This window comes from Haliotis rubra, unplaced genomic scaffold (genome assembly GCF_003918875.1).
Source record: "Haliotis rubra isolate DU_JTF1 unplaced genomic scaffold, ASM391887v1 Scf1982, whole genome shotgun sequence".
Classification (NCBI taxonomy): Eukaryota; Metazoa; Mollusca; class Gastropoda; order Lepetellida; family Haliotidae; genus Haliotis; species Haliotis rubra.
The window spans coordinates 18,028-36,782 of NW_025765983.1; the positions used below are offsets into that span (position 1 = coordinate 18,028).

The 18,755-nt window shown below is 43.6% G+C and overlaps 1 protein-coding gene across 1 annotated transcript; it reads right to left on the reverse strand.

Annotated features, from left to right (window-relative positions):
* Positions 1–1,211: 1,211 nt before the first annotated feature.
* LOC124275099 lies at positions 1,212–17,808 on the reverse strand (the record flags this gene model as incomplete). The annotated part of the gene is made up of 12 exons (XM_046710587.1): positions 17,680–17,808; positions 17,178–17,304; positions 13,464–13,574; positions 12,954–13,073; positions 10,979–11,189; positions 9,775–9,871; positions 9,253–9,398; positions 7,373–7,591; positions 6,961–7,108; positions 5,067–5,200; positions 4,794–4,830; positions 1,212–1,311 (listed from the first exon to the last, which is right to left on the reverse strand). Coding segments are annotated over exons 1-12 (1,540 nt in total), but the record flags the coding sequence as incomplete, so codon positions are not given.
* Between the last annotated feature and the right edge of the window lie 947 nt (positions 17,809–18,755).

The window sequence follows — 18,755 nt, forward strand, 5'->3', positions numbered from 1 at the left end:
AACACAGACTCACCAAGCTACAACACTGACTCACCAAGCTACAACACAGACTCACCAAGCTACAACACTGACTCACCAAGCTACAACAGACTCACAAGCTACAAGACTACAACACAGACTCACCAAGCTACAACACTGACTCACCAAGCTACAACAGACTCACCAAGCTACAACACAGACTCACCAAGCTACAACTGACTCACCAAGCTACAACACACTCACCAAGCTACAACACAGACTCACCAAGCTACAACACAGACTCACCAAGCTACAACAGACTCACCAAGCTACAACACAGACTCACCAAGCTACAACACAGACTCACCAAGCTACAACACATACTCACCAAGCTACAACACAGACTCACCAAGCTACAACACAGACTCACCAAGCTACAACACAGACTCACCAAGCTACAACACAGACTCACCAAGCTACAACACTGACTCACCAAGCTACAACACATACTCACCAAGCTACAACAGACTCACCAAGCTACAAGCTACAACACAGACTCACCAAGCTACAACAGACTCACCAAGCTACAACACAGAAGCTACAGCACAGACTCACCAGACTCACCAACTACAACAGACTCACCAAGCTACAACACAGACTCACCAAGCTACAACACAGACTCACCAAGCTACAACAGACTCACCAACCTACAACACTGACTCACCAAGCTACACAACACTCACTCACCAAGCTACAACCTGACTCACCAAGCTACAGCTACAACAGACTCACCAAGCTACAACACAGACTCACCAAGCTACACACAGCTACTCACCAAGCTACAACACAGACTCACCAAGCTACACACAGACTCACCAAGCTACAACAGACTCACCAAAGCCTACAGACTCACAAGCTACACCAGACTCACCAAGCTACAACACTGACTCACCAAGCTACAACAGACACCAAGCCAACAGCTACCAAGGTACAAACACAGACTCACCAAGCTACAGCCCTGACTCACCAAGCTACAACAGACTCACCAAGCCACAGCACTGACTCACCAAGCACAAGAGAGACTCGCCAAGCTACAACACTCACTCTCCAAGCTACAACACTTACTCTCCAAGCTACAGCACTGACTCACCAACTAACAACACAGACTCACCAAGCTGCAACACACTCACCAAGCTACAACACTGACTCACCAAGCTACAACACTGACTCACCAAGCTACAACACTGACTCACCCACATGATGGTGTCCCTGTCGGGAGGTGATGAAGCTGAGATACTCCAGGGCAGGGGAGTTGGAGCCAGGGGAACAGTTGCGGATGTTCTTGAAGAACTCCTAAACCAAAAATGCAACAGCATTAAACGAGAGAACAAAGAATCTGAGAACAAACTTAACCTTTAAAGTCCAATCTACAGTGTTAAAATTGTTCATATCTACTGACATAATGATATCCTGGACAGCTATATTCCTCTACATAGTCCATTTCCCTCACATTTCCCCGTATAACCGCATCATTCCTAGTACAAGTGTTGTAGTGATACAGTACTGTATTGCAATACAAGCCCTCGCGATACAATATACTGATTTTCAACTCCTGTACTGCAATACATACTATTGTACAAATAGTGATTACTGATGTATACACTGTATTATTCAGTAATTACTGCTTCATGTATACATTCTTCTAAACAGTGATTACTGGTTGATTGTATACATTGTATTATTCAGTAATTACTGCTTCATGTATACATTCTTCTAAAGCAGTGATTACTGGTTGATTGTATACACTGTATTATTCAGTAATTACTGCTTCATGTATACATTCTTCTAAACAGTGATTACTGGTAGATTGTATACACTGCTGTATTATTCAGTAATTACTGCTTCATGTATACATTCTTCTAATGCAGTGATTACTGGTAGATTGTATACATTGTATTATTCAGTAATTACTGCTTCATGTATACATTCTTCTAAGCAGTGATTACTGGTAGATTGTATACATTGTATTATTCAGTAATTACTGCTTCATGTATACATTCTTCTAAACAGTGATTACTGGTAGATTGTATACATTGTATTATTCAGTAATTACTGCTTCATGTATACATTCTTCTAAGCAGTGATTACTGGTAGATTGTATACATTGTATTATTCAGTAATTACTGCTTCATGTATACATTCTTCTAAACAGTGATTACTGGTTGATTGTATACATTGTATTATTCAGTAATTACTGCTTATGTATACATTCTTCTAAACAGTGATTACTGGTTGATTGTATACTGCTGTATTACATTCAGTAATTACTGCTTCATGTATACATTCTTCTAAGCAGTGATTAATGGTAGATTGCATACATGGTATTATTCAGTAATTACTGCTTCATGTATACATTTTCTAAGCAGTGATTACTGGTAGATTGTATACATTGTATTATTCAGTAATTACTGCTTCATGTATACATTCTTCTAAGCAGTGATTACTGGTAGATTGTATACATGGTATTATTCAGTAATTACTGCTTTATGTATACATTCTTCTAAGCAGTGATTACTGGTAGATTGTATACATTGTATTATTCAGTAATTACTGCTTTATGTATACATTCTTCTAAGCAGTGATTACTGGTAGATTGTATACATGGTATTATTCAGTAATTACTGCTTCATGTATACATTCTTCTAAGCAGTGATTACTGGTAGCTGTATACATTGTACTAAATAGTGGTTGCTGGTACTAGATTATACACTCTATCACAGGTTTGATTCTGTGATCTAGATTATACACTCCATGCACTCTGGGTTTCAAGCTTGGTTTGTCTTCACCTTCATGCCCACCTGATCCTCGTTGAAAGATCATAAGAAATATAACAGAAAGTGTGACAAGAACTTGTGAATATATGCAGACTTCTGGGTTTTCCAGGTTGGCTATAAATAACAATCATGTCCACATTGCACCGAGTTCATTATGTATTCATACGCTGTGAATCGGTCACTTTAATTAGTGGTCTTAAACTGTCTATGACGATTTGGAAACTAGAATCAAAGACAGACGGTTGTGAATCACCTGCAAAAGGGAGAGAATTTGAAATGTTAAGTACTGTATGGGGATATACATCGTATCACACCCTTATATACTCAGCAGCAAACCAAACGTCAATACAAATTCAAAATTAGATAGGCACTGTAATCAAATCATTACAGAAATTGACATAATAACAAGGGGATCAAAACAAAATTTTGTGTACAATATCTTGACACATCAATGGATAACTCAGCACAATTTCAAGACATTACGTGAACGTTTGCAGTCCATTCAGACTCTTGACTCCAGTATCTTGTGTGACCACCACAAGCGGCAATAACTGCAGCACAGTGTCTATGCATGGAGTACACCAATCGATTGATGAAGGCCATTGGCACCTGGAACCGTACTCTGAGAAAAGCCTGGCCCACAAATCGGCTGTGTTCGGCCTTGGTATGACATTATTCAGTCTCCTCTGAATTTCATTCCAAAGATGTTCAGTTGGGTTTAATCAGGACTAAGGGCCGGCCACTGCATAATGTTGACACCGTTCTGCTGTAGGAAGTCCGATTAGCTCTGGCTGTATGGGCCCGGGCGTTATCATGCTGGAAAATGTTGTTCCGGAGACGTGCGAAATGTGGTATGACGCAGGGTCTGAGAGCTTGGTCGATGTAGCGCACCGCTGTGATGCCGCCTCTTCTCCCTGGACCAAGGTTCTGGAACACCACAGGACCTACTATCTGGTTCAGGCCTATTCCACCCCATGCCATGATGCTTGCACCTCCCCATGAGTCTCTTTCCATAACACATTGGTCTGAGTAACGCTGCCCTCATCCTCGCCATATTCTTGTTCGCCATTGATACGCAGTACCGACTGTCATCTGTGAACAGAACAGTTCTCCATTGCCTGTATCTCCAGTTTTGGTGTTGTAGGGCAAACTGCAGACATTCACGCTGATGACAAGGGGTGATAGGTCCACGGTAAGGTCTACAGCAATGGAGGTTCCCGCTGTTAAGACGTCGGCGCACTGTATCAGTACTGATTGGTCTTCCTTGTGTTCCCACTGTCTGGCAAGATATTTCGGATGCCTGCATGAAGGGATTCTGTACATGCTGTGGCACAACATGGCGGTCTTGTCATCTCGTGGAAATCCTTTGTCTACCAGTAGGGGACGATCATTTGTGGTGTTGGTGGCCTCGAAACATTGCTGCAGCCTGTAGATGGTCCGAACTTTGACCTGGAAGTCATTGGCAATGGCTTGTGCAGTGTGGCCAGCTTCAAGTCTTCCTAGCGCCTGGTTCCTCTGAGCTGTCGTGAATCGTGGCATCCTGCTGACATTGTAATGTGAATGTTTCAAGCCGGTTTGGGGATGCATTTTATAGGGATGGTCCTTGTGCACAGCACGTGCAGCATCAGCTGCATGAAAAACATGGAGAACACCGTACCATCTCCGAGGTCAGGTCGCGTTTTTGAGACCATTTCCTGGGTTCAATTCTGAGTTTGGGAAGGAATGTCTTTGCTCAGGCAAAGTTGGAGATGTTGTCAAAAATATACAATCAAAACATTAAATGAGTTTACAGTAATACGTTTCTGTGAAGGAAAATTCCAAACTGATGTTTCTTTTGCTGCTTAGCATAATTGGGATACATATCGTATCCCAGGCTTTCCATGTCATTAGACCTTAGATCCAAAACACACAACACATACTCCATATACCCTCTACATCACACTCCAATCAAGGAACAACAGTTACTTTATTAAGATTATGAATGAATCAGAATATACTCACATCATCAAAGTTGAACAGTGAACCCATTGACCCTCGCCTGAAAACAGATGGACAATTTTTAGTGACGCAAAGCTTCCATACACAAGAAGTGCTTACAGATGGAAAGGTCACGGTATACTCGCAACATGTCCTTGACCCCAATAGGTGCTGTATGACATCATGAAATGCTTGCGGATTGAATGGTCACAGAATACATATAACATGTCCTTGACCCCAACAGGCGCTGTATGAAACCAGTTACTGCTTGCGGATGGAAATTTCAGGTATACTCACGGCGTGTCGCTGGACCCCAACAGGTGCTGTATGACCATCATGGAGTCGAGCGCCTGCTGGTCGACGGAGCCCGTGTTGTGGCTGGCTGCCTGGGCAACACGGGAGCTGGCATCACGTGGTGTGGCAGCAGCTGTCTGCAAACAAGATTTCGTGACAAGCTAATTTGACAGAACATCAACAAACCAAACAGTTTAACAAACAAAATTACAAATGAAAAAGAAAGTTAAATAAACAGGAAATAGCAAAACACACAAAATCAACAATCAGCAAAAACATCTATTCAAGTTCCAGGATGCTTGTTTTGTTTCCTTCTGCCCACCTGATTATTAGTCTTCACCTTCTGTCTACCAGATTATCAGTCTTCACCTTCTGTCTACCTGATTATTAGTCTTCACCTTCTGTCTACCTGATTAATAGTCTTCACCTTCTGTCTACCTGATTATTAGTCTTCACTTTCTGTCTACCTGATTATTAGTCTTCACTTTCTGTCTACCTGATTATTAGTCTTTACCTTCTGTCTACCTGATAATTAGTCTTCACCTTCTGTCTACCTGATAATTAGTCTTCACATTCTGTCTACCAAATTATTAGTCTTCACATCCTGTCTACCAGATTATCAGTCTTCACCTTCTGTCTACCTGATAATTAGTCTTCACCTTCTGTCTACCTGATAATTAGTCTTCACATTCTGTCTACCTGATTATTAGTCTTCACCTTCTGTCTACCAGATTAATAGTCTTCACCTTCTGTTTACCTGATTATTAGTCTTCACATTCTGTCTACCTGATTATTAGTCTTCACTTTCTGTCTACCTGATTATTAGTCTTCACCTTCTGTCTACCTGATTATTAGTCTTCACCTTCTGTCTACCTGATAATTAGTCTTCACCTTCTGTCTACCTGATAATTAGTCTTCACATTCTGTCTACCTGATTATTAGTCTTCACATCCTGTCTACCAGATTATCAGTCTTCACCTTCTGTCTACCTGATAATTAGTCTTCACATTCTGTCTACCTGATAATTAGTCTTCACCTTCTGTCTACCTGATTATTAGTCTTCACCTTCTGTCTACCTGATTATTAGTCTTCACATTCTGTCTACCTGATTATTAGTCTTCACATCCTGTCTACCAGATTATTAGTCTTCACCTTCTGTCTACCTGATTATTAGTCTTCACCTTCTGTCTACCTGATTATGAGTCTTCACATTATGTCTACCTGATTATTAGTCTTCACATCCTGTCTACCAGATTATCAGTCTTCACCTTCTGTCTACCTGATTATTAGTATTCACCTTCTGTCTACCTGATTATTAGTCTTCACTTTCTGTCTACCTGATTATTAGTCTTCACCTTCTGTCTACCTGATTATTAGTCTTCACCTTCTGTCTACCTGATTATTAGTCTTCACCTTCTGTCTACCTGATTATTAGTCTTCACCTTCTGTCTACCAGATTATTAGTCTTCACCTTCTGTCTACCTGATTATTAGTCTTCACCTTCTGTTTACCTGATTATTAGTCTTCACCTTCTGTCTACCTGATTATTAGTCTTCACCTTCTGTCTACCTGATTATTAGTCTTCACATTCTGTTCACCTGATTATTAGTCTTCACTTTCTGTCTACCTGATTATTAGTCTTCACCTTCTGTCTACCTGATTATTAGTCTTCACCTTCTGTTCACCTGATTATTAGTCTTCACCTTCTGTCTACCTGATTACTAGTCTTCACTTTCTGTCTACCTGATTATTAGTCTTCACCTTCTGTCTACCAGATTATTAGTCTTCACTTTCTGTCCACCTTATTATTAGTAGTCTTCACCTTCTGTCTACCTGATTATTAGTAGTCTTCACTTTCTGTCTACCTGATTATTAGTAGTCTTCACTTTCTGCCCACCTGATTATTAGCCTTCACCTTCTGTCTAGCTGGCATGGGTGCCGTCTTTGGTCGACTTCTGGCTGATGAGACGCTGGCTGACCTCATTGACCCTGGTCGCTGCAACGTCTTCATGTATGTGTGACCTCCAAACCTGGTTCTGCCCCATCTACATCAAGAGACACACACATAGTGCATCAACAGACACACACATAGTGGATCAACTGACATTCATTTAGTTGATCAACAGACACACACATAGTGGATCAACTGACATTCACATAGTGCAAGAACGGACATGAAAGGTTCATCATCAGACACACAGATATTGCATAAACAGACACAAATGATGAAAAGCATGAATTTTTTTTCAAACTCTGCATTTTACTCTAATTCATCAAAAGAGCAGCTTCCAGGCTCACAACTCAGGTACCTTGGTAGTTCAATGATCATTACTCCCACAAAACAAACTAATGACAAGAACCAAATACTAACTTGTATCTGACAGTGTTTGGAGTTATCTTCCCTCGCCAGTCGATGGCAGACACCGACCTCGACGGCAGACCAGACTCCCGCTGGCTCCTCCAACTTTGGCTCATCAATCAGCAGACCTTTGACCTCTGACAGGCTCTGAGATTCAGGTGACCTTGACCTGTGAAACCAAAAATAAGACAAATATGTCATACATAAATAGGCACAGTGCTTCCAATGACCTTGACCAGAATTAATGTTACACAGTCATCCCTCACCATAACGCGGGTCTTGGGGTCCATGGATGACCCCCCGCATTATTAGACACCCACGTTATAGTAACTATTACAAACCGCGGAACAAAGGCCAAGTGAAATTGTATTTTCCATTGATTGTGCCCAGTCAAAACTATATCGTTTTGTTGGAGGTGAAAAAAAACAAACTTTGTAAATGAAAATAGATGTATGTACATGAAACTTGCAATCAAACACCACAAGACAAGATAATTCAATTGTTGTTCCTGTCATGCTACCTGTTATTCAACTAAGCCGGAAATAGCAATCAGCTGTGCACAGACCGATGTTTTGGTCCAATGTACCGGTGATTCAGTTAAAAAACAATCCGAAAATATAACATCAAAGAATTTCTATTCCATTATCAGAATAATTTATATGTCAAGCAGTTATTCTAACAGAGATCTTATATATTGCTATCATATAAGTATAATGCATGTTTTCTATGAACATATTTAACATAATGATAAGCATTGCTAAGCACTTTGGGTTACGTAGGAGAGTTTGACAAGTCACCGCTGACTTCCCACGGTACCTGCTACATTGATTGCAAAAACAAAATGTTGGCAATTAATTGTCAAATATGACTTCAAAGAGTCAATAACGTGGGTCTTGGGGTCAATGGATGACAAGGCTGTAATCTGTTCGTGATTGCTGAGAAAAATGTGAAAATTTGTGTTATCACAGAAGGTGCAAAAAACTGACCCTCACGAATGTGGTAAGCGGACGTTGTATGGAATGTGGTAATGCCATTTCACTCACGGTTTCTCCGTTGTTATTGTAAACAGTTTTAATGAATGAAAATGGGATTGAATTTAAACAAATAAATGTGTTTTCTGACATCATACATTGTCGGATGGCGGTGTTTACCAGCGCAATTACGCGGCGTGTTGCATCACAGCAAATGTTGTAAGTACTCGGCTGATGGCATGTCTTATAATGTTATTACGATGTTTCGCTGTTCATCTATTATTATTGAAAAAAAACCTGCATGTTTTAAGCATCTGAAAAACCATGGATATGTATGATAAACACTGTTAATTGCAATCCGCACTGAATTTCACTAGTTTACAAATTGATTAACCAGAGCTCAACAGTGGATTTGTAGAAGTGCTATTTTCGATGACGTGAAGATGTGTGATTGCTGGGCAACTTTTTTTTATGGGAGCCACGGATTACCCCGCGGTTTAACCAAATCCGCGGTATCGCAAAGAGCGTTATTGCGAGGGATGACTGTACATAAAGATAAAAGACACATGGATGGATGGACGGATGGATGGATGAAGTATACTGTTGTAGCATGTCTGTGTCATCAAAGTACAGTTACAAATATGTCATGGATGTCATCAATCCTAACAGATACTATGTCTGGGCAGTAGTTCCCTGCCCCCAGGAACTGGATGATTGTGTTCAGTGACTTTAACTGTGTTCAAGGAAGACAGACTTTATGCTGTCTTGTTCCAATCTATCACAGAAGTCATGAAACCTCACTGATATTATGTCTGGGAGGAAGTATTTTGTTACAAACTGATGACATGCTCCAGCTTACACTGGGGTGTTGGTGCGAGCTGATGGACTGTGCTGTCGAGACTGCCTCTTCCCTGACCTTGACGTGGCAGGACGTGACACAGCAGGGGTCGATGGGATACCTGTAGCTGACGGCTGGCGGAAACCTGGCTGAGGTCGAGGTACCACCTGGAGGAGCAATGATGATACATGACAATGATGATACATGACAATGATGATACATGACAATGATGATACATGACAATGATACATGACAATGATGATACATGACAATGATGATACATGACAATGGTATCACTGACTGCAGAACGGCATAAGTGAGGGAGGGAGTTTTACTTCAGTTTTATTGGAGGACAGCAAACATGGGACTTACAAGGTGAGTGAGTGAGTGAGTGAGTGAGTGAGTGGTGGGTTGGTGGGTTGGTTGGTGAATGGGTGGGTTGAGTGGGTGAGTGAGTGAGTGGGTGGTTGTGGAGAATTGAACCCAGTTGATTAGAATGATGTAATGTTAAATGTTTCATCCACAGTTACCGCAGTTACCTACCCTCTCCTTATGGGCGGACATGTTGCCGCTCACTGCATCCACGAGATTGACAACCATGTTAAACTTGACGTTGGTGCCACTTTCCACTTCAGGTTCCCTTTCAGAACACAGACACACATAATCAACAAACAACTTCACTCTTTAAATATGTGGTTCCAGTCATCAAAACTAACTGTTAAACATTCGGACCAAAATAAGTAGTATCTATTGTAAATACTTGTGGGCATGAATCCAGATAATTCTCAAAATTCAACCAGTTCCAGTTATGAAGATAAGCTTTTATCAAACAAGGCATCCCGAGTGGAGCTTTGGGTGTCTATCATTTAAGGTTATACCCAGCAATGTGCCAGCTATAAAACATCAGCATGTGAACAGTATTGTGAGCAAAGTCATCTGGCATTATATCAGTCCACCTGAGATGCCAACACTTTGGTGAAACCGATTAAAACAGAGCTGACTAATCACAAAACATAGTGCACATGAAATGGGAGTCAATACCTAAGGTAACTTTGCACAATTACACTGCCTTATGACCTTTGCAATAAGTTACTTCAAGAAGACAAAGTCATCAATATCCCCCGCAATGGCAAAATATTCTTCACGAATATGTCTACGAGTTTTGTTTATGTCAAATGTTTTGGCGTGTATATAGCAAAGTGGAAGGAGAGTACAGAAAGGTTTCAAAGTTCTGCTCCAGAAAGGAGCACTACCACCAAATTAGTTAAAGCCCAAATTGTTGCCATGCAAACACAAAAACACCCATTTTATTCAGAAATCCAAAACTACCAAAAGGCACCAGTTCACCACTAGACCTACCTATGTATGAAATTTGGTGATGAAACAGTGAACAGTTTTTAAGTTCTGCTCCGGAAAAGAGCACTACCACCAATTTCAGTCTAAGTCAAACTTGTATCCATGGAAACGCCAAAAATAGTTTATTCAGAAATCGAAAACTACCAAAAGGCACCAGTACATCCCAGATCTATCTATGTGCCAAGTTTGGTGAAGAAATAGTGAACCGTTTTAAAGTTCTGCTCCGGAAAAGACCAATGTGCACAGACGGACAGAGTCCATTTAATACCTCCCCCGCAAAAAGCATTGCTGGGGATAATTAAGATTCCTTGAAATGAAATGTTTTGACACATCTTCAAGATGCAAGAATTCAGTATACATTCAGGGACCTGGCTCCAGGTCTTGTTATCACCTGTCTTGCTGCAGGAAGTGACGACCTAGCTGAGGGGGACTCGATGACTTCCTTGTGTGGGGGTCTGGGGCTGACTTGGGCTTGTTGCACTGTGAGGGTCTGTGACGTGTTGAACGGTACTCGGGAAGACTGGTGGGGTAGTAGGCGTCCGTTGTCTGGTAGAACTCCTCCAGGGTCTGCTGCAGAAGCTTGTTCTCATCTCGTCCTGCAACTGCAAACACAGGGTAATGTGTTACATGGGGTGGGTGTTACAGGGGGTTGCCATTGCATGGGGTGGGTGTTACATGGGGTGAGTGTTACATGGGGTGAGTATTACATGGGGTGAGTGTTACATGGGGTGGGTGTTACATGGGTTGAGTGTTACATGGGTTGAGTGTTACATGGGGTGAGTGTTACATGGGGTGAGTGTTACATGGGGTGAGTGTTACATGGGGTGGGTGTTACATGGGGTGGGTGTTACATGGGGTGGGTGTTACATGGGGTGAGTGTTACATGGGGTGAGTGTTGCATGGGGTGAGTGTTGCATGGGGTGAGTGTGGCATGGGGTGAGTGTGGCATGGGGTGAGTGTGGCATGGGGTGAGTGTGGCATGGGGTGAGTGTTACATGGGGTGAGTGTGGCATGGGGTGAGTGTTACATGGGGTGAGTGTTACATGGGGTGGAGTGTTACATGGGGTGAGTGTTACATGGGGTGGGTGTTACATGGGGTGGGTGTTACATGGGGTGGGTGTTACATGGGGTGGGTGTTACATGGGGTGAAGTGTTACATGGGGTGAGTGTTGCATGGGGTGAGTGTTGCATGGGGTGAGTGTTGCATGGGGTGAGAGTGTGGCATGGGGTGAGTGTGGCATGGGGTGAGTGTGGCATGGGGTGAGTGTGGCATGGGGTGAGTGTGGCATGGGGTGAGTGTGGCATGGGGTGAAGTGTTACATGGGGTGAGTGTGGCATGGGGTGAGTGTGGCATGGGGTGAGTGTTACATGGGGTGGAGTGTTACATGGGGTGAGTGTGGCATGGGGTGAGTTTACATGGGGTGAGTGTTACATGGGGTGGGTGTTACATGGGGTGGGTGTTACATGGGGTGGGTGTTACATGGGGTGGGTGTTACATGGGGAGAGTGTTACATGGGGTGAGTGTTACATGGGGTGAGTGTTACATGGGGTGAGTGTTACATGGGGTGAGTGTTGCATGGGGTGAGTGTGGCATGGGGTGAGTGTGGCATGGGGTGTGAGTGTGGCATGGGGTGAGTGTGGCATGGGGTGAAGTGTGGCATGGGGTGAGTGTGGCATGGGGTGAGTGTTACATGGGGTGAGTGTGGCATGGGGTGAGTGTGGCATGGGGTGAGTGTGGCATGGGGTGAGTGTTACATGGGGTGAGTGTGGCATGGGGTGAGTGTTACATGGGGTGAGTGTTACATGGGGTGAGTGTGGCATGGGGTGAGTGTGGCATGGGGTGAGTGTGGCATGGGGTGAGTGTTACATGGGGTGAGTGTTACATGGGGTGAGTGTTACATGGGGTGAGTGTGGCATGGGGTGAGTGTTACATGGGGTGAGTGTGGCATGGGGTGAGTGTGGCATGGGGTGAGTGTTACATGGGGTGAGTGTTACATGGGGTGGGTGTTACATGGGGTGAGTGTTACATGGGGTGAGTGTGGCATGTCATAGAAGTTAGATGGGATGGATGTTACATGTGGTCGGTGTTACATGAAGGTAGTGTAACATGAGGTGGTGTTACATTGAATGGATGTTACATGGGGGTGGGTGTTACATGGGGGTGGGTATTACATGGGGTGGTGTTACATGTAGTGGATGTTACATGGGGTGGATGGTACATGGGGTGGGACACCCTGCAATGACTCACCTTCTGGCTGGATGTCCTGTAATGACTCACCTTCTGGCTGGAACCATGTAATGACTCACCTTCTGGCTGGACACCATGTAATGACTCACCTTCTGGCTGGAACCATGTAATGACTCACCTTCTGTCTGGACACCCTGTAGTTGTTGCTTGGTGTGCAGTTCAGGCATTTCACCGTGTTCGTGTGCCGTGTATCGCACATCACACAACGTCCCGCTCCGTCCAACAAACTCCAGCTTACCTGCAGTAGAAAACAAACATCCCACTTAAACCGTTACCCTACTGAGTGCATTTGAACTTGAAACAAATATGCATGGTCTCAAATATACAAGTGTTCCTGTAGATCACCTACAGACCATGACAGACTCTCTGACACACATCAAACTGGTTACACAAAGTGTAGCAAGGCCGATTGCTACATGATATCTGGAAAGATTGGTTTAAGAGAGCATTGATCTGCTCGCTCCACAGCCATTGTGGTAGTACAATCCCCATTACAAGCACCTTTCCCCTACAGAGTGCTCTGTGTAATTCCTTGTTCTAATGAGTGCACAATTTACTATTTAGTTTCACATGACTTCTTAACAATGCCTGTTTCCAACATCCCAACAAGCAAGTACAGAGTACTGACTGACAACGTCCTGGGTGTACGCCATCTCAGTGTTGAAGTTCTTCCAGCTCTGTAGGATGTCCTCGCGCAGTGCTGGAGCTGTGGTCGGCCGGTGAGACATTCTACTCACTCCTGGAGAACAACCAAACCCATCAGAATATACTATACAAGTTTGTTTCTTGATTAACGCCACACTGGGCAATATTCCAACTACCGGTATTATAATAGATGAAGTCAGGGCACAATGACACACTGTCAACCAAATCATCGACCACCTGACCACCAGTCTTTCTGGCAAGCCCTTCTGTCTGACCACCCAGTCTATCTGACCACCCAGTCTGTCTGACCACCCAGTCTGTCTGACCACCCAGTCTGTCTGACCACCCAGTCCGTCTGACCACCCAGTCAGTCTGACCACCCAGTCCGTCTGACCACCCAGTCTATCTGACCACCCAGTCTATCTGACCACCCAGTCCGTCTGACCACCCAGTCAGTCTGACCACCCAGTCCGTCTGACCACCCAGTCCGTCTGACCACCCAGTCCATCTGACCACCCATTACCACCCCGTTCGTCTGACCACCCAGTCCGTCTGACCACCCAGTCCGTCTGACCACCCAGTCCATCTGACCACCCAGTCCGTCTGACCACCCGTTCGTCTGACCACCCAGTCCGTCTGACCACCCAGTCCGTCTGACCACCCAGTCCGTCTGACCACCCAGTCCGTCTGACCACCCAGTCCGTCTGACCACCCAGTCCGTCTGACCACCCAGTCCGTCTGACCACCCAGTCCGTCTGACCACCCCGTTCGTCTGACCACCCAGTCAGTCTGACCACCCAGTCCGTCTGACCACCCACTCGTCTGACCACCCCGTTAGTCTGACCCCCAGTCGATCTGACCACCCAGTCCGTCTGACCACCCCGTTCGTCTGACCAGCCAGTCCGTCTGACCAGCCAGTCCGTCTGACCACCCAGTCCGTCTGACCACCCAGTCTATCTGACCACCCAGTCTATCTGACCACCCAGTCCGTCTGACCACCCAGTCCGTCTGACCACCCAGTCCGTCTGACCACCCAGTCCGTCTGACCACCCCGTTCATCTGACCACCCAGTCCGTCTGACCACCCAGTCCGTCTGACCACCCAGTCCGTCTGACCACCCAGTCCGTCTGACCAGCCAGTCCGTCTGACCACCCAGTCCATCTGACCACCCAGTCCGTCCAATAGAGAGTGGTTCTATACAATCTAGAGAGTGGTTCTATACAATCCACAGAGTGGTTCTATACAATCCACAGAGTGGTTCTATACAATCCACAGAGTGGTTCTATACAATCTACAGTGTGGTTCTATAAAATCTAGAGTATGGTTCTATACAAACCACAGAGTGGTTCTATACAATCCAGAGAGTGGTTCTATACAATCCACAGAGTGGTTCTATACAATCTAGAGTGTGGTTCTATACAATCCACACAGTGCGTTCTATACAATCCACAGAGTGGTTCTATACAATCCACAGAGTGGTTCTATACAATCTATAGCGTGGTTCTATACAATCCACAGAGTGGTTCCATACAATCCACAGAGTGGTTCTATACAATCCACAGAGTGGTTCTATACAATCTAGAGCGTGGTTCTATACAATCCACAGAGTGGTTCTATACAATCCACAGAGTAGTTCTATACAATCCACAGAGTGTGGCTCTATACAATCTAGAGTGTGATTCTATACAGTCTAGAGTGTGGTTCTATACAATCCACACAGTCGTTCTATACAATCCACAGAGTGGTTCTATACAATCAAGAGAGTGGTTCTATACAATCTAGAGCGTGGTTCTATACAATCTAGAGAGTGGGTCTATACAATCCACAGAGTGGTTCTACATAATCCACAGAGTGGTTCTATACAATCCACAGAGTGGTTCTATACAATCTAGAGTGTGGTTCTATACAATCTAGAGTGTGGTTCTATACAATCCACAGAGTGGTTCTATACAATCCACAGAGTGGTTCTATACAATCTACAGTGTGGTTCTATAAAATCTAGAGTATGGTTCTATACAAACCACAGAGTGGTTCTATACAATCCAGAGAGTGGTTCTATACAATCCACAGAGTGGTTCTATACAATCTAGAGTGTGGTTCTATACAATCCACACAGTCGTTCTATACAATCCACAGAGTGGTTCTATACAATCCACAGAGTGGTTCTATACAATCTATAGCGTGGTTCTATACAATCCACAGAGTGGTTCTATACAATCCACAGAGTGGTTCTATACAATCCACAGAGTGGTTCTATACAATCTAGAGTGTGGTTCTATACAATCCACAGAGTGGTTCTATACAATCTAGAGTGTGGTTCTATACAATCCACAGAGTGGTTCTATACAATCCACAGAGTAGTTCTATACAATCCACAGAGTGTGGCTCTATACAATCTAGAGTGTGATTCTATACAGTCTAGAGCGTGGTTCTATACAATCCACACAGTCGTTCTATACAATCCACAGAGTGGTTCTATACAATCAAGAGAGTGGTTCTATACAATCTAGAGTGTGGTTCTATACAATCTAGAGCGTGGGTCTATACAATCCACAGAGTGGTTCTATATAATCCACAGAGTGGTTCTATACAATCCACAGAGTGGTTCTATACAATCTAGAGTGTGGTTCTATACAATCTAGAGTGTGGTTCTATACAATCCACACAGTGGTTCTATACAATCCACAGAGTGGTTCTATACAATCCACAGAGTGGTTCTATACAATCCACAAAGTGGTTCTATACAATCCACAGAGTGGTTCTATACAATCCACAGAGTGGTTCCATACAATCCACAGAGTGGTTCTATACAATCCAGAGAATGGTTCTATACAATCTAGAGTGTGGTTCTATACAATCCACAGAGTGGTTCTATACAATCCACAGAGTGGTTCTATACAATCCACAAAGTGGTTCTATACAATCCAGAGAATGGTTCTATACAATCTAGAGCGTGGTTCTATACAATCCACAGAGTGGTTCTATACAATCCAGAGAGTGGTTCTATACAATCCACAGAGTGGTTCTATACAATCCAGAGAATGGTTCTATACAATCTAGAGTGTGGTTCTATACAATCCACACAGTGGTTCTATACAATCCACAGAGTGGTTCTATACAATCCACAGAGTGGTTCTATACAATCCACAGAGTGGTTCTATACAATCCACAGAGTGGTTCTATACAATCTAGAGTGTGGTTCTATACAATCTAGAGCGTGGTTCTATACAATCCACAGAGTGGTTCTATACAATCCACAGAGTGGTTCTATACAATCCACAGAGTGGTTCTATACAATCCACAGAGTGGTTCTATACAATCCAGAGAATGGTTCTATACAATCTAGAGTGTGGTTCTATACAATCCAGAGACCGGTTCTATACAATCCACAGAGTGGTTCTATACAATCCACAGAGTGGTTCTATACAATCCACAGAGTGGTTCTATACAATCCACACAGTGGTTCTATACAATCCACAGAGAGGTTCTATACAATCCACAGAGTGGTTCTATACAATCCAGAGAGCGGTTCTATACAATCCACAGAGTGGTTCTATACAATCGAGACAGTGATTCTCTAGTTGGTGACTCTTTACAATGTAGTTAGTGATTCTATGCAATAATATACATCAATACAGAAGACTATCCACTCTGTTCTAGAACCAGAGACAGAGACAGAGTAAAGATGTGATCTCACCATGTCTGTCCTCCTCGTCCTCTGGGTTGAGAGTGAGAGAGTGATGGGCATGGGGGTTCACCATGCTTGCCACCGAGTGGATCATCCGCTTGGGCAGACCAGCGTGAGTGTGAGGGATGTTGGTGGACTGAAACATGAAGAATTGCATCTTTATTGCTGAACATGTCGCTCGGAATCACACTGCCGTTGTTGTCAGCAGACATTTAAATAGCCTGACATAGCTGAACCATACAAGTAATCTTGTTATTTCTACGCTGTTAGCCAACCTGTGATTATTACTGCTCCTTAAGGCCAAACTCACAGATTACAGGCATAGAAGGCTGTGAGTGAGTGAGTTGGGTTTTAAACTGCTTTTAGCAATATTCTAGCAATATCACAGTGGTGGACACCAGAAATGGGCTTCACACAATGTACCAACCGCCCAGTGAAGGCTGTGAGTTACCACATATACCCAGAATGTAATTACAAAGTATACACAGCCCTTGAAACACATGGGACGTACATGTTCCCCTGAGGGGAGTGATGCGGACGGACGGGGTGTCGCAGTTGAAGTCGTGGACCCCTCTGCTGTGGTGGCCATCCATGTTCTCATCTAGACCATCATTGTTATTCAACGGACTCCCGAGCCAACTCCAAGTCCATCTCTGTGTCTGAAAAGTCACCATCCTGGTTGCTATGGGCAACAGGAGACTGAGGTGAGGTAGTGTCAGGTTGCTGGAAGCACAAATGAAAATCTGTTGCACTGTCTGTAACCATGGTAACAAAATTAGATGAAGACTAATGTGAATGCTAACTGTAACCATGTTAACCAACACAAGCATGGGTCACAGTGGTGGACCATCTGTAATCATGGGAACTAAAACAAAGAAGAGTGTCGTCTATAACCTTGGTGACAAACAAGTGTGAAGGTGGCTTAAACTTTGGTGACTATATTGTCTGCAACCATGGTTAAAATCTCAGGGCCAAAATTAGTATACATAGCTGGGGTACAGTTTGTAACCTTGGTTACAAATAACATGTGAATAATAGTATACTGTCTGCAACCATGCTAACAAACATAACTTTTTGCATAAACATAAAAGTTTGCGACTGACATGTTGAATTGGTAGAAAAAAACAAACATAAAGAAATGGGAACACTTCAGCTATTTCTTCTTAGTGTTTGTGTGTTTTTTTCATTGTGGGTTGTGAGGTTTTACCATTGTGGGTTGTGAGGTTTACCATTGTGGGTTGTGAGGTTTTACCATTGTAGGTTGTGAGGTTTATCATTGTGGGTTGTGAGGTTTACCATTGTGGGTTGTGAGGTTTACCATTGTGGGTTGTGAGGTTTATCATTGTGGGTTGTGAGGTTTACCATTGTGGGTTGTGAGGTTTATCATTGTGGGTTGTGAGGTTTACCATTGTGGGTTGTGAGGTTTATCATTGTGGGTTGTGAGGTTTATCATTGTGGGTTGTGTGAGTTGTGAGGTTGTGGGTTGTGAGTTGTGAGGTTTTACCATGGTGAGTTGTGAGGTTTTACCATTGTGGGTTGTAGGTTTTATCATTGTGGGTTGTGAGGTTTTACCATTGTGGGTTGTGA